The 27,816-nt window shown below is 48.1% G+C and overlaps 1 protein-coding gene across 6 annotated transcripts in view; it reads left to right on the top strand.

Moving 5' to 3' along the window:
• STAM (signal transducing adaptor molecule) overlaps positions 1-27,816 on the top strand; it is an 876,495-nt gene that overhangs the window by 132,795 nt on the left and 715,884 nt on the right. For 2 of the 6 annotated variants that reach the window (XM_069648340.1, XM_069648342.1), the window contains exons 3-4: positions 22,318-22,393; positions 22,481-22,576. The exons of 1 other annotated variant lie outside the window; for it this stretch is intronic. In XM_069648340.1, the coding sequence (XP_069504441.1) occupies positions 22,318-22,393; positions 22,481-22,576 (172 nt within the window). Of the gene's footprint in view, positions 1-22,317; positions 22,577-27,816 lie in introns of all 6 variants that reach the window. 3 more of the 6 variants (XM_069648341.1, XM_069648338.1, XM_069648343.1) reach the window with 2 other exon arrangements.

Below are 27,816 nucleotides of genomic sequence, written 5' to 3'. Positions count from 1 at the left end.
GTGGAGAAAAAGGGTGATCTTGACAGGTTAGTTTCTTCACACAAAAGACTCCCAGTATACACAATCTTCACAAATGTAGTTCTTTTCTTTTCTTCATTTCAAGTAAATCTGTCAGATGTTGACTTCTGAAAAACAAGCAGCTGCTTCATAGTTAGTTGTGCTTTCCCATGCGCAAGGGCCCTCCAAATATATCACAAATAACTAGATGGGTATCTGTCATCTATGGGAACCTCTTCTATCGAAGGTGGGTGTGACACCTCGGAGGTGGAATACACACAGTAGCTGAAGCCTACCCATCTATCATCTTATGTTGTGCGTGTCACCTGTGTATCCCTTTCCACCCCTTTGCCTACATTGCAAGGGTTGGAGAGTGGAGGCATGAGGGAATGGTAAAAAAAAAAATTAAATGTTTCCTTGAACCTCATCCCACAGTACCCCATAGTTGAAAGTAAAAATAACTGCCAGAGAGAAAATAGCATATCACCTTCCTATAATATCATGGCAGTTGATTATGCATTCCATCATTCTCTGCCAGAATGTCACAGCAGGGGGACACAGCATTCAAAATGGGAATAGTTGCAACCAACGGATGATAAGGTGATTGAACATTTGTAAGTAAATCATCTATACCACACACTACCTCTGAATACATATTTTTGTGAGGAAAATGCCATTCTTAGCTGAAAAGTGTTGGGCAACTCCCTGCGGCAAAAGCCCCTATTTGAAGGGTATATTGCTTAATACAAGATCTGTGGTGAAAAACAGACTGCTTATTCATTATGCAATAATCAATTACAAACTAGATTTCCTGATAACGGAATCTTGCCTCCAAGAAGAGAATATAATTTTCCTGGCCGACATGACCCCCCCCCCCCACACACATAAATGGCTCTCAAAACCACGACTGAACACAGTTGGAGGATGCCTTGGGATTCACTATAGTCGCACACTAAAACATCTCTGATAACTTTACCAAGCACAGTCTCTATGGGATCACTTGCCATACAACTGCATCTGTCACCAACAGAACATATAACAACCCTGCTAATTTACAGGCCTCAGGGTAAAAATCTAATTTTGTGGAAGAACAAGCTGAAATGATCCCAGACTGATTTATAAAAAACTATAAGTTAATGATTATGGGTGACTTTGGACAGAAGATAATCAGAACCAGACAGTAGACCAGCTCAATATATCTCTCCAGGACTTTGGTCTATCTGCCCTAATGAATTACCCCACTCACACTTCGAATCACATTTTCACATGACCCAAGGAAATTAGGATTGAACAATCTATTGCCTTTTCCTGATTGGACCACAAAGGAATTCTCTTTTTAATCCCAATTGGTGGTATGGACAAGTGCACAACTCGACGGGACAACACACTGCCAACTAGAGATTGCAAAGCTGTCACAGCGCCATTGCTAGGAGTTTACCTCTAACCAGCAGTTTTAGATACAGCCCTCCCCAAATTACCCTAATGAATTATTGCTCAATCTGGAGCTGCATACTGTTAAAGTGCTGGACAAACTAGCTCCCATGACTCTTGCCAGAAAAAAAGAAAAACTGAGAAAAAGTAAAGAGTGGTTCACTCCAGACCCACACATTTTAAGAAGAAAAATTAAATATCTTTGGAGGAACTGGCATCGGACATCTGACTCTTATTCACTATGCTATGTAAGGGATGCATGGTATCACAAGTATGACACTGACACAAGAGATAAAAGTTTTAAAACCTTCAATTTTTGGTGATCTTCCTAGCGCTCAGACCGATCATTACCAACAAGGTAGTCCGTATACGCACGGACAATGTGGTGTCGATGTATTACATCAACAAACAAGGGGGAACCAAGTCTCCCCCTCTAGTGGACCTGTCCATCCAGATCCGGGAATGGGCTGATCTTCATGGTGTTTGGCTGCTTGCAGTGCAAATCCCGGGCAAGCTGAATGTCACAGCGGATGCCATCAGCCGGCTTTCAATGGTCAGCTACTAGTGGGAATTGAAGGCAGAGGTTCTCTCATGGATTTTCATGTGTTGGGGCACACCGGAGGTGGACCTCTTCGCTACGGCGGTAAACAAGAAGCTTCCTCAGTATGCCTCCAGAGGGGGGCTGGGGGCCTCCTCTCTGGGGGATGCTCTCGAGATTTCATGGCACAACATGAGAGCTTACGCTTTCCCGCCTCTGCCTCTAGTTCACCGAGCAGTTTGCAAATTGAACTCGGTGAACTGTTCTCTCCTACTCATAGCCCCGTGGTGGCCGGCCAGGTTTTGGTTCTCAGAACTTCAACACCTGTCGGTGTATCCACCGATCAGGCTTCCGGTGACCCCCGATCTTCTTCACCAGGGGGAACAGCAGCTGTGGCACCCCTGCCCACAATTGCTCAGCTTGGCGGCATGGTGCCTGAGTTCAAGTCTTTAGAACATCTTAACTTGTCTGCGGATAACATGCGTATTATCCAGGCAGCCAGGAAACCCCCGACTAGGTCCCAGTACAGAAGCAAATGGCTCAGGTTCTGTCATTTGTGTTTAAGCAAGCAGTTGGACCCGAAGGGGGCTACAATTGACACGGTACTGTCATTTGTATCCTTCTTAGCGGAGTCGGGTGTCCACGTTCTGTCATGCAGAACTTACCTTTCAGCGGTTTCTGCTTACCTTTCTACGGACCAATGCTCTTACTCTCTGTGTAACCCAGTGGTTAAGAGGCATTTTGCAGGCTTGACACGAAATTCTTAGTCCACACCCGACGTGGGATCTAAATGTGGTCCTGACGGCGTTGTGCCATAAACCTTTCGAACCAATGGCCACGGTGGACCTCAAGTACCTATCCTGGAAAGTGTCGTTTTTGGTCGCCGTTACGTCAGCAAGGCGGGTGAGTGAGCGCCAGGCCTTGTCGGTAGAGCATCCCTGCTTGGTCTTTCACAAGGATAAGGTGGTCCTACAGACAAATCCTGCTTTCCTGCCGAAGGTGGTAGCTGAGTTCCATCTGAATCAGTCGATCTTCTTGCTGGTCTTTTTTCCGAATCCTTTCTCAGAGGCAGAAAGGGTTCTGCATTGTCTCGATGTCAGAAGGGCTCTTAACTTCTATCTGGACAGAACATCCGAGCTTAGGAATTCTTCTCAACTGTTTGTGACCTTTGGTAACCCAAAAGGTTAAGCAGGCATCTAAGGCGACTATTTCTCGGTGGATCGCCGCCTGCATTACGGAGTCTTTCACCGTCCAAGGGCTGAAGCCCCCTAAAGGAATTCATGCACACCTGGTGCGGAGTAAGGCAGCCGCGGTTGCCTTTCAGAAATATGTCCCCTGGGAGACCATCGCTAGGGCAGCTACTTGGGCCTCCCCATCTGCTTTTTGTAAGCATTATTGTCTAGACATTAACTCAAGAGCTGATGCTCAGTTTGGTCAGGCTGTGCTGAAGAACCTTTTTCAGTAAGGGGTGTTTCCATCCACCCATAGTTCCTGTAAGGAGTGCGTGGGAATCTCCCATAAGTATGGAGGAAAGGGGACGGGACATAGGAGTATAACCAGGTTACTAAGCGTAGTGACCACCTTACTCCTCGTCCATAGTCCCCTTTCCTCCATACGCCCGCCGTCCCCTCTAATAAGGTTTCTCTGTTATTGCTAATAGGTCTTAGACCTGGCGATAGAAAAGGACTGATGGGCGATGCGTGGGGCGAAGCCAAGGTGGGCGTGGTTGCCCCCGCGCAAGTAAGAGAGGAAGGACAAATGTTTGCAACATTTTTGGATGCTTTTTACAAAGTGCCCCGGTCCCGTCCCACAGGACAAAGATGTCCATAACTATGGAGGAAAGGGGCCTATGGAATTGGAGTAAGGTGGTCACTACGGTGAGTGACCTGGTTATTCTGTTATATTTGAATTGCCATTAATTACCTTAATGAGTTTGCATGTATAAGGGAGAGGGACAGATTCCATTTATTAGACTTTCCTTTAGTTTATTTCATAGGCAGGAAAATGCTCGTTAGGTTAGGTATAGGGAGGTGTTTATCAAACCCTCATTATTTTATAAAATGGATTCCTTACCACCTCACATTTCTGACCCCTAACACTGACCAGCGTGACTCCTGTTGCAATCAATCTTCTTTGCCTCCTAAAGGCGCCCTGAAGTTGCCTGCATCACAGAAGTCGTTGTCTTTTATTCGTTTGGGTGTTCAGCTGGAATGTGTCTAGAACCATTCCCAACACCTGTGAAGTGAAGTACCCCAAGGATCCCGCGTATCTCCCACCCTATACAATATAGCCATGTTACATTCCACAAGTACATCCATATGTCAGTGAATGAGTACTGTCAGCCATCCATGTGAGATGGACATGATGAGATGAAAAATGCTACATAGTGTGACAAAATACGCATGTGCCACACACTGAAACACATTCATTGTACAAAAATACAGTGATTGCAGGCCGATGTACACAACCATTGGTTGTGTACTTCAACATGACAGGAAACAACTGTCCTGTTCCACATTCAAACAGGCCCCAAAAATGTATGTGATCAGGCCAATACTCAATCAGCCTGAATGGTCAAATCATTCACCTAACAAGGTAACACATGTGGGCCAATGTGGGGTTCATCAATGACAGAAGCATGTCACAAATGTGACAATAGGGCTGAGGAATGCGTAGCAAAAGTGGGAGAATTGAAACAATCAGCCTGAACGGACACTGAAAAATACAAACAATGTTGTTGCAAGATGCCACTTCAAGGGCAACTGACGTAATGTTGTGCTAAATTACTACTGTGGGCAGAAGGGATACTGTCACACCCAAATCCAAGGCCGCTGAATGTTTTGGATGAAGCACATGGGTGACCCATACCACCCAGGCAGACACACCCTCACCTGGCACTCGATCAGAACCCGTCACCCAAACAAAATACACCTGCATTACACACACATGCATGGGCACTCACCGGACAATGCATCATAATCGGGTAGTTCTCCCACACATTGGATCTGTTCCTCTGTGACGAAGGCCCCAGCAACAGACTCCTGTTCAGTGAGTTCGTTGTCCTTTTGTGGAGACCCACCGCCAGTCACCAGAGTAGCGGCATGATTTGAGGCCAGCTTGTTCTTTGCTCTGCGTTTCAGGTCATTCCACTGCTTGTAGCAATCAGCTGTGCGCCTCACAAATCCAAGGGCACTTATGCGGTCCGCGATGGTCTGCCAGTGTGCCCTATGTTGACCAGGTGTGGTCTTGCACCCTGCAGTCACCAATATTTCACGGCTATGTGCCGACACATAGGACACAAGTGCATCAAGTTCCGCATCATTAAAGCAAGGCTTCCTTGACGTGCCGGAGTGTGTAGCCGTGTCTGGGGATCTCAGCCTATCGTGCCAGGGCACCCTTCTTCCTCTTCTTTAAAGGTGGAGCGGAGCCAGAGTGGCTTACGCCGCTCTGGCCAGTAGGGGCAGAATCACCGGTGGACTGGGTAGTAGGAGTGTGGGAATGCACTATGACCATAGGTCTTGATGCAGGCATTGGTTGCAGGGTAATGTTGGCAGGGGGAACGTCAGTTTGATGGACCTGGACTGACACTGTCCTGGCTGGGAGAGTCGGAGCTGGGGCGGATGGAGCTGCAGCTGCCCCTGCAGCCTCCCCACCCTGCATACCTGGGGCAGCAGATGACGTAGCTGCCCCAGATCCACGTGGCTTGGTGACAACAACTTGCACCGCCACACGTGGCCTAGACTTGCTGACCTGGAAGTCAGCCTGGGAGTCATCTTGTGCCAGGTCAGGTGCCACAATGGGCTGGTCCAACAGGGGCTAAGCTGTAATGGTGTCAGCCACGTTTCCCTCAACCATGGGGGGGGGCATGGATGTCCCTGATTGTTCCTCCACACATGGGGGTATAGGGGCACCCTGCAAATCCCAGCCACATCCCCTACCGTGCCCACCACGCCCACCTTTTTGAAGGTCCACCCACCTTTGCCTCCCTTACCGCTTGGTCGCCTCCCAACCATAGCACTGATGTTGTGCGTATGTGAGTTGTAGTAAACTATTGTCCTGGGCAATTGGGGGTCAAAGGGGTAGGATACTAGATGGAGTTCGTACCCTAGTGCTCTAACAAGGCTCGCTCTGATCCCTGGGGGGGGAAGATGACGGGTCACGCAACGCACAGGCAGCCCAAAATCAAAAATAAACGTGCACGCAATCCCTTGTAGAGCACGTGCGTGAATAAATTAACCCGCACTACGCTGTGGCACCCAGAAACGCAAAAATAAGCGTACGCGTAATACACGTAGCCTACAATGACCTCTGAAGGGGAACGCGACACACGGGGCAAGCACAGTTGCTAAGTACGTGCAGAACTCACCGTCTGCCTGGAAAAAGAATGCGAAAAATACACGCGTGTGCACGTTGGCAACACCCCGCCAAAAGAATTGTACACTGTCTGAGGAGACAGGACAAAAGGAGAAATGAACTCTGTTTGAGGAAACGGGCCCAACAAAAAATCAGAAAAGAGCTGTCGGAGGTAACGGAGTACGAACTAGAAACGCTGTGAAGTAATCGCGTGTGAACCGACAAGAAGTACAGATTTCACCCACTCGCTCTCCACGAAAAGCATGTACAAGGAAATGGCGTCCTACACGTAGCTTTTAAACCGGCCCACACGTACACGTCAGATACGCGTGTACGCGGGCCCTTTCCTCCAATTACACGCGATGACACTCGGACGTGTAGTTTTTCCACGTGTGCTCTGTCATCACGTGCTTGTAACTTACGCGCTAAGGGCCTTTGGTCCAATGAAATCGCGTGCATGTGTTGACGTGCTAAGGCCCTTTCCTCGAATTACACGCTGACGTGCAATCTTTTCACGTGACAAATCACTCCGTATCAAGCTGGCCACGCGAAAACACATGGAAGACCACGCTCCTGCCCAGAAGGCCGAATTACTGCCCCCCAGAGCCCCGAGCACGCTCCCACCTGCCACCTGCTGCTGCCTGACTGCCTGCTGCCCACGTGCCCTGCCATTTTCTGCCTGTACGTCAGCCAGGGGTGTAGTTGCTGTGACCACCCCTGCTGGAACCGAAGACTCCCGACTGGGATTCCATCGCTCCACAGCCCAGACCCAGGACCCAGTTGCCCAGCCACTCCTGCCTCTGGGGTTGCCATGTCCGGCACAACACCATCTGGCAGCACTGACAACCCCCAGCCAGAGAGGCAGAGGGCCACCAGCTTCACTGCCACCGAAGTTTGTGTCCTGGTGGAGCAAGTCCTGGGGCAGTATGATGCCCTCTTTGGAAGTTCGTGCGCCGACAATGAAGGACGGACCAGGATCTGGATGGACATCGTGACTGCCATCAACGGAGAGGGGGTGGCAGTCCGTGACTTATATCATGTCAAGAAGCGCTGGGAGGACCCTCCACAAGGCCGGCGCCTCGCGGAGGGGGGCCGGGCACGCATGAGTAACATCCAGATGAGGGTCCTGGAAAGCGTAGGCCCAGCGCTCCATGCCCAGATTCTTCGGAGGCAGACCCGTCTGGAGTTGAGCGGTAAGTGGCCAAGCATTGCTGTGTGAGACAGGGCATGTTGCAGTGTGCTGGTAGTCTGATGCTTGCCTGTATGTGTGACATAGGCCATGTATGGATGTGTGTGTGCAGGGACATCATGGTCATGCATGTGAGACCAGATGTGTGAACCACATGGTTGGTGCATGTGTTTTAATGCAACATGGGGAGCTCTATGCGGAATGCACACATGAAAGCATGGCTGTCTCTGTTCCTGGACATGAAGGGGGGGGGGGTGAGGAATGGGTGCTGATGTCATGTACATGTATGGTGCACATGTGTGTTTGTGTGCCTGAGAAGTGTGTGTGTGTGTGTGACTTTGAAACGCCATGGATGCATGTGACTTTGAAGGCAACATCTTGGTTTACAGGGGCACTTCGACATGGATGTTGATGTTGATTGCAGGCGCCGGGACTGTTTCTGCATGTGTGTTGTGTGCATTCACCCATGTGTTGTGGAATGACAGGATGGAAGTGACATTTGACAGTGCCACTCATGTGTTATTGCTTCTTGTCTAGGGTATTTTGTACTGTACCCTGATGATTGTATTCTATGTCTCCCTCTACGCAGCGTCAAGTGAAGAAGAGGGCGGAGACAGCGCTGTGGAGCCAAGCGGCGGGGATGCCTCCACTGGGCGGCGATGCAAGGCCCAGCCACCCTCCCAGGAATTACCATCATCCGGGAGCGAGGGGGCTGCTGCTGCATCTGCCACACTGTCTGTGGCGGAAGGACCGGGTGAACCCCCACAGGGGCTTCCAATGGCGGAAGATGGTGTGGAGAATTCCAGGTTGGTGGTCTCCACAGAGGAGGAGGAGCCCGCTACTGAGCCGCACATGGGGCCTGGTGGGGGTAGTACCACTGGTGCAAGTGGTGCAGGCCAGGAGGCAGCACAGGCCACCGTGGAGGGGCCTGTGCATGTTGCTGTCCCTGACCCTGTGACTGCACCAGCAGGGAGGCCCCGTCCCAGGCCCGTCCGCAGGTAGGGGAGAGTGCCATGTCATCTGCCTCTCCACTACCTGCGGACGAGGGGTCCCACGAACGTATGGGCTCCGTCCTGGTTGGTGTCGTGTTGCGCACCCGTGTCATTCGTAATGACGTGCGTTCTTCCTGGGCGGAGAACGCACGACATCACGGAGAGCAGCGTCGTGACGTGGCACTGCTGGGAAGTGTAACGCTCACCTGACTCCCACGGAGGCGCTGGTCTGGTTCACGCTGCTGTGACCTCTTCTAAGGTGATGTGCAGGGTTCGGAAGACGTACTGGACCGGGCCCCCAAATCTGGCTTGTCTGGCTCGCAGAAGTATCCTTCTTAGGGTCTGGAAGAACAAGCTCTCCATCCTGCTTCTGATGCAGGGGCGCGTTGGTATCCAGTTACTTCACTGGATTTTCGGGTTGGTGAGAACCAAACTTGCTTGGCTTCCAAGTAAGTTTTTTTGAGAAGAGGTTCCCCTTGTGTCCATGCATTAATGTACTAATGCTAGTGTCTTTTTCCCCAAAGGGGCCGGGATACGGAATGCCGGGGAACAGGCATCGACCCGAGATGAGAGGTGAAATCCTTGTAGAAATCAGGTAAGTCTTTAATGAGCGTTTTTTTGGTAATGTCTTTTCATTCGCTCATTAACGCTGATGTCTTTTTTTTTTCCCCTTAGTGGCCGGGGTCCGGAAATGGCAGGATGCGGCGCGGACCCGAAATGAAGAGGGAATGAATTAACAGGTAAGTCTTAACATGGAGATTTAGCTTTCCTTATTCCCTCCTCTCTCTCACCTTTTGTTCTGGTCTTTTTCTCCCTAGGCTCTGGGGCATGACTGCGAATCCGGATGATCGCTGCTGAACATGGAGGTGCCCTGTAAAGGTGAGTGGAATGCGGCGCTGCAGCGATCGACGCGATGAGCTTTTAAATAAGTCTTCCTTTTCAGGATTGTCGGCGAGATGTCTCCGGGATGCGGATTTAGCAGGTAAGGACTTTTCCTTCTTCTGTCCTCTTCTTCTCTTCCTTTGCAGGTGATCCAGGATGCTGGCAGGCGTGGCAGAAATCAGGATGCAGGAGCAGACACGGTGAGCGTCCAGCTGCTAGATGCAGAACAACGCGAAGCACGTGTGGCTGTTCGGGTGGGGTTTAAATAGCCTTGGAAGAAGTTCCAGGTATGTATCCTTCGTCCAATCGGGTATGTATCCTTCCCCGACCACGCCCGGATGGTAAATTAGTCCCACAGGTAAAGTAGTTCCTTTCAGGCCTCAAGGAGGCCGGGATCCTGCAGCATGGTCTGCATCAGATAAGTGCACCCAAGCACTGCCATAATGAGCCTGGCGCCATAGGCGCCAGGACACTGTCCAAAGGGCCCCTATATGGGGTTGCTGGGTCCTTCCTTGGGGACTGGATGTCCACTTTCGGGGACGCGGGGCTTGAACCGGCTCCCCGGGAGCGGGCATCATGACAGGAAGGGGCCCTGGTTGGTGGTTTCCTACGTGTCGCGCACTCTGGCGGACCTCTCCTCCTCTGTGGAGACTATGCGCCAGACGTTTTCCACACCGTCTTCTGGCCCAGATTCCACCAGGGCCCCCTGTGGACCTGGCCCAACCAACACAGCCAGCTTGGTGGAGCTCGCATCCCTGCCACAGTCGGGAGTCAGCGGCCCAGCAGTGGTGGACACCACAACTGGAGACCAGCTGATGGAGGATGTGCAGGCACCATCAGACACGGCACATGGACAGCAGCAGGCTCTAGGTGGGAGCAATGATGGCTCGGGGCCATCAACATCGGAGGGGCAGGCATCGGCCAGAGGGCAGGAGAACTCAGGAATGGGAGTGTCTTCCGTGTGGCACCGGTTGGGCCAGCAGCTAGGTGCCGAGCGGCGGCGGGCGGAAGAGGCGCGGCTCACGATGGTCAGGGCGGAGTTTTCCATGCGTCGGGCTTTGAGGCGGGCAGAGTGCCTCGAGGCAACTCGCAGGGAGTTGGAACAGGCCATGAGTGCCTCCCTGCGAGACCTCGGGGCCAGGACAGAGGTCCGCCTCTGGCAAATAGACATGGAGTTCGATGATGCCCTGGCCCGGGACACCACAGAGTGAGCCGCTAGACTTGCCCGCCGCCGTTGTATATAGTTAGATAGTGTTGGGTTTCCTTTCGTTTTTTCTTTATTTTGGTTGCGCTTGGACAATGCACCACGTTTTTGTATATAGTTTTTTATTAGTTAGTATTTTTGATAGGTTTAATTTCATCAGTTGGGCTCATGGACCCTGTATTGTTCATCTGTACATAGTTCACCATTTGATTATTCTTTTTTTTATTTTCACCATGGAGCAATGGTTTTCACTTTCTTTTTTCCCTTGGATTTGCTTTGTTGGACTGTGACCTTGACACCATTTCTTTTGGATTTCTTTGGATTATGATTTCTTGTTTTTTATTCTTTTACGGACATGTAGCTTTTCTTTTATTTTTCACATTGTTGTGTGTTGGATTTTGATTACATTCATGTGTTTAATACATTTATTTCTTCATACTTCTATGTGTGGTATCATCTCATTGGTTTCATGCATGTCATGATGGTGTGTGTGTGTGTGTGTGTGTGTGTGTGTGTGTGTGTGTGTCTCGGACATGTGTTCATTTACATACTTGCCATTGGGGTTGTATCATGTAATTGCCTTTTCTATGTGGTCGGATGCAATACGTGGTTGGGTCTTTGGGCTGGGGAGGCTGGCCATAAGGGCCATGATTGAGGATCGTCATGACCTGGGGGCAGGGGGACATGAGTGGGGGCCTGCTGGCAGGTGCCCTGCACTGCTGGGGGGTGGGGGTGCAGGGGGACATGCGTTGGTGATCAGTAGTGCAAGCTGACATGTGGCTTGGCTGGGGGGCATGCCCATGGTGGATGGGCTGCCTGCAGGACATGACCAGGGGTGCAGGGTAGTCCCCTGTGGTGTGGGCAGCCTGCAAGGGCCATGGAGGGTGTAGAGGGAACACCTGGGAGGACCCACACTGCCAATTCACGTGTAGGACTCCCCGCGCACCCCCGAAATACACGTACCCCGCTGAAATCGCGTGTGAAACGTCCCACGAACCCCAGTATTACACGTACCCCGCTCGCACAGGGCCTATCGCGTGTGAAACTTCCCACGCACCCCCGAAATACACGTACCCTGCTCCAATCGCGTCTGAAACTTCCCGCGAACCTCAGTTATACATGTACGCCACTGGCACAGGCCCTTTCGCGTGTGAAACTTCACGCGAAGCCCAGTAATACACGTTCCCCGCTTACCGTTTGCTGTTTGGCAGCCCTGTAAACTGGTCCAGGGTTAGCGCAGCCCTTTGCGCTGGATTGGGGATTTTGATAGCTTTTCCTTGCGCAAGGGCGTTCTTGGGGGCGTAACTGGCGCTGCTGCAGGGTTTCTGCGCCACTCTGCGCCACGGCTGTTTTTGGAGGCTAAAATCCATGAATACGCTGTGCGTGGAAATCGATTTTAGCGCACGCGGCTGGCGCAGACATTCGCATGCGCACACTGTGCGCCATCCGCATGCACCACTTGTGCGTGAAATTCTCTGAATTACCCCTTCTGTATCTCTCTATTCACCATAATATGGTGACCTGCCAAAATCCTCCCCCCAGGGTTGATTTTGGAAATCTATCTTAACAGTTGGTATTCACAGAGAGAATGTTCATTAGTTTCTGTGTGCATTTGAGAGCAGTGGCACAATAATCAGCCATAGATTTTTTTTATTTTAATTTTTTATTTTTTTAGGGCAATATTTTACAGACAGCTAGAAATCGTGAATAACCTGAATGCAGCACTGCACCTGGCTCCACCTAAAGCTGAGCCTAATGTTGTGCTCAGACTGACACCATGAGCGTGCAATCTTATCATATCAGCCCTGTCTTTATTTACTTGTTCCCACTTGAAGCCAGGATGACATTTATGGTGGCCTGCAAGTATGTTGGTGTTCCAACCTGCGGATAGAGGTTCACCCCAACAAAATGACCTGTTTTGAACACTGTCCGAATTAGCTATTGCTAGATTGTCTAGGCTTGCAATTTGTTTTAGATTCCTGATGAGTTTTTTATTTTTGTATTTTAAAATTTGCATTGTTACTGTTAACTTACCATTTTTGTTTTAAATGCACAGCTACAACAAAATGAAATATAATGGGCCTCATTACGAGTTGGGCTGTGGGTAAGGCGTTAATACTGCTGCATGGAATTACCGTTACTGCAGTAGAGTCCGGCCTAATTACGGCTGCATTACAAAGTGAAGGGAGCGCGCCCAGAGCATTGGCGGTAATGGTAATTCCGTCTGGCAGAATTAAAGTAGGAAAGCAACTTCGGATGTTAATTGAGCTATGCATTAGCGGAATTACCGTTGCCGCTGGGCCAATCGGCACTATTTCCGCCAGCGGTCCTCATCTGCAGTCATCTTTAAAAATCCAATCCGCCCTTAATTTCCCATTTCCTATTGCCATCCAAATACCCGAGTTGCTGTAAAAGTGTCTCAGGACCGAGCCATTGCAAAAATATCACATATGATGCCGCAGAAGTAGAAATGTACAGAGGCAGAGCTGCAGGTCTTTGATTATAATGTGGGGGAAGGAAAAGAATGACATCTGCCCAGAGGAATGCTGCCATCTGGGCCTTGATAAGGGACAAGATAGTGGCAGTGGGCACATCCCACGTGATGGTGATGACTGCCACAAACACTGGAACGACCTGAAGTTCAAAAGTCTGCAGACTCCTGGTGGGAGACATATGCCACCGGAAGCAGCACAATGGAGCCCCTAGCCCTGACACCATGGGAGGAGAAAACCAGTAGCGTCGTCCTCATGGAAGGGATTTTGGGTTTTGCAAGTACTGGAATTGGATCCAGCAGCCAAGGCGATGCTGGTGAGTAATGTTGATTCTCTCATGAGAGTGCACTGGTTAAATCCACACCATACATGTGTCTCCCAGTATAGGTGGTCCCAATGGACAAGGGACTGGACAACCAAATGGCAATGTGTGCAACATCACTGCTACTACATGCTTGTGTAAGGAAAGGTGTGAGACTACGCAAATATACATGCACTGTAGGGGAAATGTGCATTTGACCCCATGCAACTGTATTGAAGGTGCTGAACCAGCGCCATGTAGGGGGTCGGACCTACAACTTGTGGGAGTGAGCACGGGAAGATGGGGCAGCCTAAAGGGGTGGGGGGAATATACAGGATAACCAAAACACAGTCATAACTTGGGGAAGAGACCAAGTGTGGAATTACAGGAGTGGGGATGTCTTGCATATTTTAACAGCCCAAAGGGCCCACGTATAAATAGCACATGATAGAGATGGCCTACCCTAAATATAACACACCTAACAGCATCTACCTTTCGTCAATTACATCAGCTGCACACATATCTGGTGCACCCTTACGACACTATCTCTCTCTACCGACCAGAACTACGGTTCCCGAGGGTGTTCAACCTACTGGCGCTTTGAGGTCATTCCAATGATTTATAGAGTGCTATATAAATGGCAAGTAACCTAACATAACATAACATGAGGACTGACGGCATGTCATTGTCCACCCAACAGGTTCACAATCGACTCTGGGAGAAGATGCAGGTCATCAACATCGCAGGGCACATCCGGTGCAGAAAGGACCTTAACCTCCACCCCTGTAGTGTTCAGCCATCTCAAGAGCAGAAGGATGAGCAGGAGCGACACACCTCGTCTAGGTCACAGCAGAGAAATTGCAGCCATGCCATGTAGACACACTGCAACTGTTGCGACAAGTGTGGCAAGCGGCCCTCCACCAGCAGTGCATATGCCACTGCTGCCACACTACCTGATGGCAGCACAGCACACACAGCTCCAATAGAATACAGATCACCACCACCATAAACCCACATCACCACTTCCAATAGAATCCAGCTGAGTCCCATGATGACATTCGGTCAAAGCTGTTCACATAATAAGTCTCCTTGACTCCCCTGCCCCGTCAGTCTATCACGGCACTATCCTCATCGGATATCTATGGGCTGCTATTAGGGACCTAGCCACTCCTTACCTACAGTTTGGCTAAAAATGCACACATGTATTTTAGAATCCTCCCTTCACAACTTGCATCTTGGACTATGGGCCTCCGAAGGGCTTTCATCTCCACGGCGCTTTGAGGCAATCCCAATGGCAGTAGGTGCTATACACATTGAATATAACAGAACAGCTGCAAATGCAGCACCCTGGCAGCTGCAAACCACCACTCTATAGCCGGCCCCTGTGTAGATTTGTGATAAGCTACATGCAGTCACTGCCACCCATGCCTCAACACCCGCACCCACCCATTTGCCCCTTGACTCTGCCTCATCACCTTAGGCATCCATCCGATGCCATCAGCAGCCTGACGCAGACACAAGGAGCGACGATGATGCCGTTGGACTACTTGACGCAGGGGACAAGGGGTCCAGGTCCCCCTGCTTCAGCCCTAGACCTGCTCATAGCCGTTGGAGTGTGCCTCAGCATTCCCTTGATGTGATTGGAGGAGACTGGACACAATAGAACAGCGTCAAGTATGCATTTAGAACATTGCAGAAATGCAGGTGCAGCATCTGCAGCCCATCTCTGACTCCATACAGGGCTTATCACGCAGGATTCCTTGGACTGGCAGTGCCGGCAATTGTCCATGGCAACTGCTGCCATTACTGTTGTGGGCCACAGTGTGAGGGAGCTCACCAAGGGCATTTCTGCATTTGCTGAATCAATGCACAACAGCATGCTACTGACCTGCCCCGGCAGCAGATCCAGGGCTAGACGTCTGACCCATCCACCTCAGTCACCCGCATGGAGGGGTCATTGTCTGGGAGCCGATGTAGCCTCTCTGGCGAAATGTTGCCCCTTTATTGCTGGAAAAATCTACCAAGGGCAAGAAGCCACAGAAATTCTATTGTTTTTGTTGAAAGTGTTTCACCGGACACAAAGGATGTGGGTAGGAATTGGTGTTGGGGATTGAAGGAAGTGGGTGGGAATTGGTGTTGGGGATTGAGGGAGGTGGGTGGGAATTGGTGTTGGGGATTGAGGGAGGTGGGTGAGAATAGGTTTTTGGGATTGAAAGAGGTGGGTGGGAATGGGTGTTTGGGATTGAGGAAAGTGGGTGGAAATGGGTATTTTGTACATGTGTACATGTTTTGCAATACAAAACATGTACACATGCAGGGACAATGCTTTTTGTAAAAGTGAACTATTGAATATTGAACTATTAAAGATGAACAAAAGTATGCAGCAGGTACAAAGAAATGTGTCTGGAAAAAATAGTTCTTGCAATACCAATCTCTGCCTTCCTCACGCTCAGTGTGGCAGCACAGCTGCAGAAAGTGTGTTGCCCTTTGAGAGGGGGAATGTCATCAAAGGAAGGGGGACATGTCACCTAAGGCCCATGTTGTGCATCATGGCACAGATGACAAAGATTTGCCCAAACTTCTCTGGCCTTTCTATCAGGGACCCTACGGTCTGGTGTAGACATGGAAATTCCCCTTCAATAGGCTAAAGATCTGCCCGATGCACAGTCTAGTCCTCACGTGTGCCTCATTGTAGGCCACCTTCTGTGGTGTATGTGGATTGCGTACAGGTGCCATCAGCGATCGAAGTTGGGGTTATCCAGAGTCACCTGCCAGGGCAAAGGTCACAGGTGTCCGTCACAGAAGAGAGCGTCCATCAACATGCCACACATCCTAAGGGGAACTTGTATATAGTTGTTCATGGTTTGCTTCACTTTGCTTCTCGTTCATGATTTGGATAAAAGATAAAATGTCCCTGAACCAAGATGGTCGTAGGAAGTGATGTTGCAGATATTAAGTGAAGCCACAAACCAGAAGTCGATGTCGGTCGATAAGGGTGACTCAAATTTCTCCCCATTTTATAATGTACATCCCCCCTGGTGAGGACTCAGAAACGAGTCGGACAGAGGGTTGCCATGTTTTTGGTTAATCACTTTACTAACACGCAGAAGATTGGGACAAGGCCTCTTTGACACTGCTCAAAGAGGAATATCCCTACCTTTAAAGCCAAAGACTAAGGCTCTATTTCTGTAAGGATGTCAAAATCAAAACTGTCCTTGTGTCCAAAAGTTCTAGTCTGACCCTCACACTAAAAACCAAACTATAAGGTGAAAAGGTAAATGTCTTTAACCTGATGATAGAAAAAATAGTTCATAAAGGAAAATAGAACAGCTCCAACATAAATATTCTCCACGGTAAAATAGCCCTTGGTTCCAGATGGTGTTTCCCTTCCCCCTGGAGTCTTCCTTAGCACCAACGATTCTTGCTCCAACAGTTCTTTGTCTCTTTCTTGGCCCACAACAATCCTGTTAGTTGCAAATCTACTTAGCCTTGTAGTTCCTACTTTCAAAAGTTCATTCTTGTTCAGAAAACAGTTTTATATCCTTTCTTGGGAATTCCTGTAGGTTTGCAACTGCCTGGTATATTCCCCTGCCAGGACTTCTTATGTACTTGTGATTGCGCGGTTTAATCGCCTGCTAGGACTTCTCGTGCACAGGCCAGTTCCTCTTTTACTTCCACACTTCCACGATTGCATGGATCTCATTTGGTATTGTACATGTGGTTGATTCAACATTAGCTCTGGTTTCCCCCCATATTTACATTCCTTACACTTATAATGGTTGGGGTCCATATCTGCAATACGCCTTCTTGCTCTGCAGTCAGTCTCTTAATGTCTGTTTCTACTGCTTTACTGTTTGCAGTTTGTATTTGGTGCAGTTGCTGAAATGCATCGGGGTCCCCACTTTGTTTGGGTTGACTCACCGGCTCTGTGTGGCGTCTTCAGTCCCGTTCCCGCTTAGGCGGCCAAGCTTTGCAGCCTGCTTTCTACTCTGGGCTACTTTCACGTTGTTCCGGTTTCTCTTGCAGCTTCGCTTCAGCATGCCGGTTTTGCTTCATGTCCCGGTAGGTGAAAAACTGCTTTCTCCGGTTGCCAACTGCCCAGAAATCTTCCCTTGGCTCCTGGCGTGTCTGCGGCACCTCCTGATCACGCAGCGTTCCTTTTCCTCCTTGTTGGTGAGCCCCTTGGCTCTGCCACACTGGTTCGTGCTTCCCAGTTCCACAAGCCTCACAGAGGGGTGCAGCGACTTCTCCCATACAGCAGCAGTCTCTTGGTGCTGGTTTTCAGTCTTTAAATGTCCCTTGCGCAGGTGCATTCTGAGAACAACTAGTGTGCTCGTTGAGCTTGAGGCTCCTTCTGCTCTGCATTGTTCCCTTCTTCCTCCTCGTCCCAGTATTTGGATAATTGTGGGAGATGTAGTCCATTGATGTTAACTGATGCATTTTATTTGGGAAATCACTTTCAATGGTTCCAAATGATCAGCCAGTTCTATATGGAGGATAATTGGAACTGAAAATGGTGGTATTGAAGCTTTTACCTTTTAGACCAGGGAAGGAAGTTTGGCCTAAATGGTTTTGGGAAAAGGTTCTTCTATTTTCCCTAGAGGGGGGGTATAGATGCATGACAATAGGCCATTAGGGTATTGGATATCAAGGGGTTTTCTTCATGGGCAAATGGGTGATACCATGTCTTATCCAATGAAGCCATGACATCCTCCCTGAGGCTGTCTCCTCCCATGTGATCCTCCCGCATATAGCCGCCCTCAGGGTCAGGTAGCGGCTGCTGTTCCCTGGCCACATGGTAGGAGGTTACCGCAGAGGGATCTGTGATGACTCTGTTGGATTCATCACACCCATTCCTCATTGCTGTCCATGTATTCTTTTCAGAGTCTTAAATTCCATAAGGGGGACTGAAAGATGGTACACTCTGGCCAAGGGGGAAAAAGGCCTTGCTCTTACTGATGTCAGGAAAACACTATTGAAGTAAGTAGGGAATGACCAACTGAGTTCTGTGCCTCAAAATAGAACTGATCCGCAGCTGCAGCTTGACAGGACAGAGTTGGGATAAAAATGGTAGTGCACACTTCTGATTAATTCCGGGTTGATCACCACAAGTTCACCTTAGTGAATTTGTGGTGATCGCTGGTTTAACCAGGCTCTCCAGCCCGTTGATCTCCATCTCTCCGTGCCCAGAAGTGACTACACTTCCTTCCCTTCAGGTAGGTGTTTATGGAATTATCACTGCTACGTACTACATGGCAGCTCAAGCCTCCCACTCTGATGTCTTCTCAAAAGACGTCCCGTCGATTGGTGTTTTCTTTCACCACAAGTGAGAGCTCAGAAATCCCAATAATGGGAACAGGGTGGCACGCACAGAGGGACCACCTCGAGGGGGGATCTATCTGGTGGATTACTGGGACCTCAGTTTGGTTGTCAAGGAAATAAATGTAGCCTGATGGCGATTCCCAAGACCAGACTTTCCATGTCAGTCAGCTATGTCTCAGCCACCAACTGTCAACTCGTTCTTCCTTCCGAGAAAATCTTCCCCCTCAGTCAGTTTAGAATGTTCTATTAGCAGCAAGGTGGGTCCTCTTGCATGAGCCCTTTCCCGTGCATATTAGAACAAATAATTCTGCGACTACCACATGCTTCAGGAGTGTGCTGAGGAAGATGTTGGATGGTGAACCAGTTGTTCCCACTGGATCAAGGGATGAAAATTACACAAGGTTCCTTGGTTGAGAGAGACAGAGTTTTACCTTACAGGAGTTGGATTTGACAATAGCATTTTCAGCTGTGTCCCAGCGACCAGCAAGGTCTTCTCGGTGCTTCTTGTAAGAGTTTCAGTTGTGACTACTGAATGAGGGTGTAGGAGGAGGAGACTGACAACGAGGGGCCATCTTTGGGGCTACAGACTTTTATTTATGAAAGAAAAATCTCACTCCCCCTACTTCGAAGAGCTTGCACTGCCTCAAACTAGGAATACTTTAGGCATCTGTCAGAATGAACTTCCAAAAAATGTTCTCTCCCCTTTGTCAGAAACCTAGCAATTTAACCCTAATACTTTAAACCAAAAGTCCATAAAAAAAGTTAAGTTCCTTCACCAGGAGAATGACTCCCTTTTCCTGGTGTCTTGCTTCAGTTTTATGGTGATAATAATTCTTGGTGTCCCTTCAAAGCAGGGCCAGGGGAATGATTAGCTTCCCCTGGTTCTTGTCTCAAGTTCTCCACTGTGATCCTTTAGCACTTTTACAGAAAGCTTGTATCATTCCCTTCAACTCATTCCAGGAAGTAGAAAAGCTCACTGCCTTATTTGCTTCCCTTTAACGTCTGGATAATAAATATCTTTTACGGGTTCCTCTGTATCTTTGTATACCTTTCGAACGTCTACTTTAGCAGTGGTAGTGTTTGAGCCACTGCAACAAGGGAGATGACTCCTGATGCTCTCTGCTGGAGCAGTGTTATTGGCTTGGCCAATGCGATGAGGGAGATGGCTCCCGATGGACTCTTCCTTAATCTCTGCTTCAGCAGTGGTCTGAGATTAACTGATGTGCCAAGGGAGATGACTCAAGATGCACTTTTGATTTAAATTTCCCCACCAAGACTTTCTGTCTTTACCGTTGGCTGTGTTGCGTGACTACTTCACCGGTTCTTCACTTGACTCTGGGTCTTGCTTCTCGCTGTTCCCTTCTTTCTTAAATAGGTTCGCGACTGGTTACTGCTGGCGGTCAGTGTTGTTCCAGGACCATCCAGTCCACTCGCTACAGGTCATGCCAACACAACAGACTTTCTCTGTCCTCAGTGTGACAGCTCCTTTCCGACCAGTGGGGCGCGTTACTTGCATCCCTGGTCTCGCCTCTACCCTCTCGAGGACTTTCTCAGCTTCTGCTCCAAAATGTCCAGTTTGAACTTTCTTGGCTGCACTTTCAGACTTGTCTTCTGCAATGGATCTCCCCGAGTTCTTTCTTGCTTATTTTATTTTGTTGACTCTGACCTCGCATAACGTCAACACCATCTCTAAAAGTTCCTTCTTCAGTCCTTATACCTCCTGAGGGCCACCTTGTCACAGTAGCTGGTTACTTTACCACATATCCATTCAAGGTGCTTCTCGTGTTCTTCCTCTTCCCAGTATACGTCACATTTGGAAAAGTCAGTGTCCCAGAATAGCGCTTGGTCTCACTATCCATAGCGGATGAAAAGTGTGGCAATGAGAGAAGGGGTTTATGTTCTATGGTGGTGGTATGGAAGCTTTTTCACAGGTGGTCGTCCTTATCCCCAGGAGGGGAGTACCTCCCTATGAGGTCCTCCCGCATATTACCACCCCTAGGGGGGTACTATTGGGTAGTGGCCTCACCGCCTTAGACTCACAAGAAAGGCCTCCCCGTGGGAAGAAGTGACCAGACCTGGTGAATCGTCACACTCCAAAACCTTCCCTGATATTTCTAAACTGTGTGAGGACTACCCCAACCCACCGATGAGGCGATATATACAGTAATTATCACAAAAAGTAAATGACGAAATAAATGTTGCATTTTTGGTTGAAAGTTTATATGGGAGGTGGGGTAAGGGATGAAAAAGAGTGGGGGCGGTAATAAAGCTAGGGAAACGAGCGGCTTGGGGGGGACGCCCCAAAATAAGAGAACAAAATTCTAAATGTTTTTGTTATTTATCCTTCACTGAAAAAGTGTTTATGTATTAATTCATTATAAACACATGGAACCACGAATCACAAAGGTTCTAGATGTGTATTATTGCAAGATGCAAAAATTCAAGTTTCAAGCTACTGCCCAGCCATAAAAAGCCACTGGCCACATCAATTCCATACATGCACACCGCAAACCATTTCTTACTCGCCAAGAGTCCAATATCACTAGCCAATAGCTACTGGCGAGTTCACATTTTGTGCCCTGATTGTGTCTTGGACCTCTCCCCAGTCCAAACAGTTCCCAAAGACACAGGTGCCCTTCCATGGTTCTGAATAATGCCTGCGATGACGCACAATCCTGTGTGGCAATTCCCACTTCTGAACTGGAGGGAAATGGCCAAACAAAGGTAGTGTGTTGACAAGTCAATGTAGTGGCCAAAAAGCATCATCTCTGTAAAAATAAAGGTGCACAGTAGCGCACCAGTAAAATATATGGAAACACTGAACACTGCTGCCAGTGTGTCAGGGAGAGACTGTACAAGTAGGAGACATCTGAGAAAATATATGGGGAGGTTCAACTGCACTGCGTGCCATAACGACTCTAGTACTGCGACACAAGGTACATTGGGGAGAGTGACCCCTCTGGTGGTAGCCTTGGGGAGTCACCAGTGCTTGTCCAAGAAGTGTTGCAGCCGCGAGTGGAGTGCAAAAATCACTTCACGTGCAAGGAAAAATATCTAAAGGCCAGGGAAGCCAAGTTGGTCAGTAAATATGCTTTGGATCCTCAAAGGATGTGGCTGTGAATCCGAAAAAAGGAAAGACTTTCCAAACAAACAGAAATATGGAGGCAACGTGGCTGCTCTGCAGACATTTATACATTTTCCGGTTTCGATAACAAGTGTAACATTTTATAAGCCGGTTCAAATACACAGTCTGGGATTTGGGTGATAGATTCTTGTGATAAATGCCATTTTATATGAGCCAATTATGCCTGTACCCCGTCTGCAGACGCCCAATATTGCACTTTCTGACAGATGAAAAGATGCTGCCACAAGACTGAGTCAAGCGGCATAGCTGGGGCCGTTCTCATTGTTTAGGAATGATGTTCAGTTAAAAGGAAAGCAACGTTGCTGATCATTACCTCTGACCTTCAACACTTACCACTGTAAAATGTCTGCAATAACTGCTTTCTCCCACCTCACTTGTTTCTCCCTAAACAGCCGCCTCCCGCATTGGGGAAAACATTACGTTGGATATCTGAGATCTGACTTTTCTTTCTTGTTTTGTGTTGAATGCCAGACCTAAGGACAGTCTACGTGCTATTATGAAGAGGGTGAACCACAAAGATCCTCATGTTGCAATGCAGGCGCTTACAGTAAGTCTTTTGTACACATCTGCAGGTTTTCTTGAGCGGTTTGATAGGTTTTCACCTTGTGTAACTGGGTCTCCTTGTTTATTGCAGCTTCTAGGAGCATGTGTGTCAAACTGCGGTAAAATCTTTCATTTAGAAGTGTGTTCACGAGATTTTGCAAGTGAAGTAAGCAACGTTTTGAATAAGGTATGTTGCTTTGGTAGAAGGAATGCTATATTGTAATTTCGCTTGAACTTTTGTCAATTTTGATTATACTTTCATGTCAAACAGATTTGTCGTAAAAGTGGCACATAATGGAAACACATAGACGCAGTTTACCAATACCACCTCCATAACCCCTCCTCCCTAAAACAATTCAGCATATTTTTTTACTACATCAAATTTCCAGCTAAGACCTCTCCTTTTCGTTCACCCAACCTGGTCGGTGGGTGGGGAGGAAGAGAATAACTTAATATTTTTACATCTCAAAGACTAACCCTATTCTTTCAGTTTTATTTCTAAACTGGCTGCTTAAACCCCTATTACGACACAATCTGAAAAAGAAAGATCCTGACACGCTGTAATAAAGATCCTGGGCATTTTAATTGTTAAGAGTTCACACCACTCTGCTGGAGACCTCTTCCTCTAGAACCCCAACCTTTTACCCTGCTGTCTCTCCCAGACCAACATGTGAGCAATATGCTTTTAAAGGATTCCAACCACAGTGATCACTTGTTCCGCTGGGGATCCAGTACCTCCTTAGGAACTCCAGTCCACATTTGAGGATCACTTGTGAGTATTTACCTGTCACCCCACCCCGATCTCTTCTTTCTCCCCAGGCTTTCGAAATAGCTTTGAAAACAATTTTTGTTTCCAGTGGACGGTCTGTGCTGTAGGCTGGGATTAAACTCCAATAAACAAACCCTGTTCAGAAAGTTCCTCAATTTTCTGTGTATAACTAGTTGGCTTGAGGAACCATTTGAATGGCAAATTAACCTATTGCGCTTCGGCCATGTTAATAGCATCCCCTTTGTTTAGGGAACTCTGCAGCATTCAGCGTTTCTGCGTTAAAACTGCACGTTTTGTATTGGGATTGACAGTAATTCGCTATCCGGGAATTCCTAGGCGCTACATGAAACATAAGTACTGTGATACTGTTAAGAGATGCCAGGCAATATGCTGGCTACCCACAGTCAGTACAGCGCTCCGGTGCTCTCGAGCTATGTCCATGCTTTAAACAATAAAATAAATTTAAAAATAAATAAATGGGTGTCAATTGGGACTTGCTACTCGTAGGTATATACCACAGATTTTATTTATTTGTATTTGTAAAGCGCACAACAGCCCACAGGCATCGAAGCGCTGTTGCAGAAATTGTCTTGTTTGCACATAGTTGTTTTAGTTACATAGGTATACTTTGATCATGGTTACAGTGAGCATGAAAAGAAAATTGCATTGGTTGCGTAGGGAGTTCTTAATACAGGAACATGATTTAGCTCTTGGTTACAGTGAGTGTGATATAATTCTAGTGTACAGCAGTAGGCTAATATGAGAAACAGCCACATTCATAAGGTGAGGAGCTTAGGTGAACAGCAGGATTTTGATTACTTTCCTAAAAGCAAGGTGAGATTCAACCTTTCTGGCTTGGGGAGTGAGGGCATTCCAATGTGTCGCTGCCAGTACTGGAAAGCTAGATCCTTGTAGTAGGGGATACCCAAGCTACACTAACATGAAATCTCTCCTTCCACATCACCCTGTTAACCCGAAATTATTTGTACAGAACTCCATTGCTTCCTGGCTGGGTTTGCACTATATAATCCTACATCCGGAAAAAACACCTTCACTCTGAGGCCGCATCCAAAGTCACCCCATGCCCAATAGGATGCCATCATCCACAGGGAACCGCAAACCACAAGGGCAAGAAGTACTCTCCCCTCTCCACTGACCCGCCCCCCACCTCGTCTGCACATCTGTTCCGTGTCTGGCTCATCAGGACTTTACATTTGGGTCTGGTTTCTGCTACAGGGCAATAAAGGTTGCCATCTTGAATTCCCCCATAATCCGCTCCCTGAGAGTGCTCAATCTATGATTTACACTCGCCTCTTGGGGACCTGGAGGTTCATCACCTCACCCTTGCGATCACTGGAAGTTCATCTCCTATAACCTCTCTGTGTTATGGGGAAGTCGCAACATTTCACCAGTGCAGCCGAGCTGGTGGAGACAGCCCTGATTTTATTGCAAAGCACATGCAAAGTGAAAGACAAGTCCTTAGGTGACTAATATTATGTGAGCTGTTAACCTATGCTTTCTGATAAAATATTTCTAGCATTTTACATCTGTAGCTGTTAATGTTTCAAAAAAGGTAGCAGGCGGCCCCTCTGCACAAAACATGGCACGATGACCTGTTCTGTGTTTTTTTCCCACTTTGAGAGTTTGCAGCCATCACTTTTTGCTCAGTGTACCTTTTACAGATGGAGAAATATCCATTTGCATATCAGTCTTTGTCCCTCCCACATGGGCAGTCAGCACCGAAATGCTATGGCAATTCCCTTCTGTACAAGAGTGCCAACAGCAACCCCATACACGTGTTTCAGCCTTGTTGGGCCTCATCAGTGAGGTGGAGCTGTGCCTCTGAGTTGTTAAGATGGATTTCTAGAATCTGACCTTTTGGACAGATTTTAGGAGGCCACCGTAGTTATAGTGAACAGGGGAACTCTGAGAGGTTAGCCAAAACCCAATCAAGGCAGCAATTTAGACAGTAATGTTTAAAATTAATTATTTATTGTAGGTCTTAAACACAAAATAAAAAAGGAAACGAGCAAGTGATATCGCATCACACTCAAAACAAACCTATATGCTGTCTTCATAGGTTTTTAAAAATTCATTCACTTGAATCCAATAAGAGGTAGATAAAATGTTGCAGTAAGATGGAACCAAGTCACAAGTGATACTCCCTTACTTCAGCAGTCCAATCCCTAAGAATGCTTCTCCCCAGAATGTGTCTGATGGAGGCAAGTTACTTGCGTTAGTGATTGCTCAAGAGAAGAGATGCAACAAATTTACTGGGTTAGTAAAATGTGGGTAGGTAAAATGTGTTCTGGTCTTTCAGGTTTTACTGCTCTGGTGCGACAACCAAAAAGCAGCAGAATGGAAGGATACAAAGAAACTTGTTCTCAAAGTTATCCTATGGAGGGGGAAGGGGGCAAATGCATGGTTTGCTTACCCTCCCTGCTCCAATTTTGGGTCGCTGGGGGTTGGATGTCCCGTTGGTGAGAGGTGCCAGGAACTGCGGGTGCAATGATTCTTCCAGGTCGGATCCAGGAGCAGGGTGCAACCCTTGGCGATGGATAAATGCAGAATGCACCAATTGAGCCCTCTTCAGGAAAATTCACAGGATGGGGAAAGGTGAGTTCCAGCAATGGCCACGGCACACAGACGACATCAGACGTCCTTCTAGTTGCAGCTGCAGAAGTCCTTCCATTGAAAGATCACTTAGAGCTGGGAGGCTGAAATTCGTCAGGAAGGCAGCTTAAACCACAAGCTGGCAACCACCATAGTCCCGGCTGCAAGTGCGGAACGGCAACAATTCTAGCGATGTAGCCCATTGGAGAGCTGGACAGTCCACCAGGAACACTTTGAAGGCTCAGGGCGGCTGATCCTTGAACAAGTAGAGACTTGTTGGTCCCACAAGTCCACAGGCCCTTTGTAGACTAGAGCGATCCAAAAGTATCCCCATTGCAAGATGCTGTGTGAAATGTTAAAAAGTTACAAAAAGGGAAACCTAGTTTCCCAGTACTGATAGTCTGAAGGGCTGATCATTTTCTCCTTAACAAATGAGCTGAAGTCTTTATCTCCCTTTTAAAAAGTCAGAGCCGGTTTGAAAAGGATTGTATACTTTCTTCCAACCTCACCCGCTTTTGCAGATACCATCCCACTGCTGTAGGGAGGGGTCAGTTGAATAGGCAGAGATGTGAGAACACGGCTCTCTCATGCCAAAAAGGAAACGGACAGAGATATGTACGAGAGGTCACCCCACCCCCTTCTTCTGCTTTTCCCCCTCCCACTTTGAAAAACTTTGTACGGATGGAGAGCCTACATGCACCACATGATGCACCAGAAGTGTCTGAGTCATAGATCAGGTGACCACCTGTGGCAAGCCTGTTCACAAGGTGTGGCAAGTGGACCAGCCGGTCCGAAAAGAAAAATAACACAAGTCTGCAGAGACAAGGACAGTAACTAAGAGAGAGGAAGCAAAGAGACAACTATCCATGTAAAAGGAAAACCCCAAACAACCAATCCATTCAGATTCCAATGGAAAAACACCTGATCAGTTCCAATAAGCAGTGCGCCAATTCGTAGTGCGGCAGGGACATCCAACAGAATAATCCAGTCAAATCCAAGTAGTTCGATCAGCAACGCGTCCAAAGCAAATCAAGGGCCATTCAAGTGGTGGGTCAAGATGAAGTAACAGATACATCATAACCAGGAAAAATGAAAAACGAATTGGCAGGTCAAGGAGTGCAGAGATGCGAAAGTTTTCTTTCCGCGTTGGCGTTCCTTCTGTGTGCTCTCCTCCTGGTTTGGTTGTGCCTCCCTGGACCCAATGCAGTTGCATCGAGGGACACTGGTATTTGTAGTGCCAAATGTGCCCCTGGTCATGCCAAGCGCCATGGCAATTTACAGCTACGCCGCCCCTTTGCCAAACGTGAGGGGGATGGCGATAGATAGGCTGAGACAGTCTGCTATGGAGGGCCGTAAAACATTTTGATCTTTTTCCCTTCTGCTTACCACAGAACCAACAAAGTACGACTGTACCACTTTAAAATAGAATAAACATACATGATGTAAGCCTGTTCAGAGGATTCTTCAGAACCTGCTCTGGTGACGAGCTCAGAGAAATCAATTTAAAGATGCAACCTGTTTACACTAAGGTCTTTGACCACACTCTGAATGGAGAGTGGTTGAGCAGTTATGCTTAGACTCATTAGGACGCAGGCTTGGTGTGAAGTACAGTTAACGAGTGAAATTGGTTCAGGAAAAGCGGTCCCCTGGGGTAAGTTAAATATATATACTTGGGCCCGGGGGTATTGCCTGACCCAGTAGCCCCTCTGCCCCCATCTGGTGCTTTAATGCTTTAGTTACTGGCCAGAGCAAAGCAAGGCCCTTAATGTGAGCTGCAGGGCATTACCAAAACCAGTAATGCTCCCCCATCAAGTGGTTTATTGCCATTAGCATACCAGCATGCTTTGTAGGGTGCTAATAGTTTGTTTTTTAAGGTGAGAAGTGGTGTGCTTGCAGTTTCTCAACTTTAAAAATCTACACAACCAGATGGCTGTCATTCACAAGGGAGGAGGGAACTACACAGTCTCTTCTCCCTTTTCATGATGGCCATTGACGCAGAGAAGGGCAAGGCAGTAGGTGAGATGATGTTGCTGGCCACAAGTAAG

This window comes from Ambystoma mexicanum, chromosome 2q (assembly GCF_040938575.1).
Source record: "Ambystoma mexicanum isolate Mex_15411 chromosome 2q, UKY_AmexF1_1, whole genome shotgun sequence".
NCBI classification, from domain to species: Eukaryota; Metazoa; Chordata; class Amphibia; order Caudata; family Ambystomatidae; genus Ambystoma; species Ambystoma mexicanum.
Note: the sequence above shows the minus strand (reverse complement) of the source record. Positions and strands in the feature narration are given on the sequence as shown.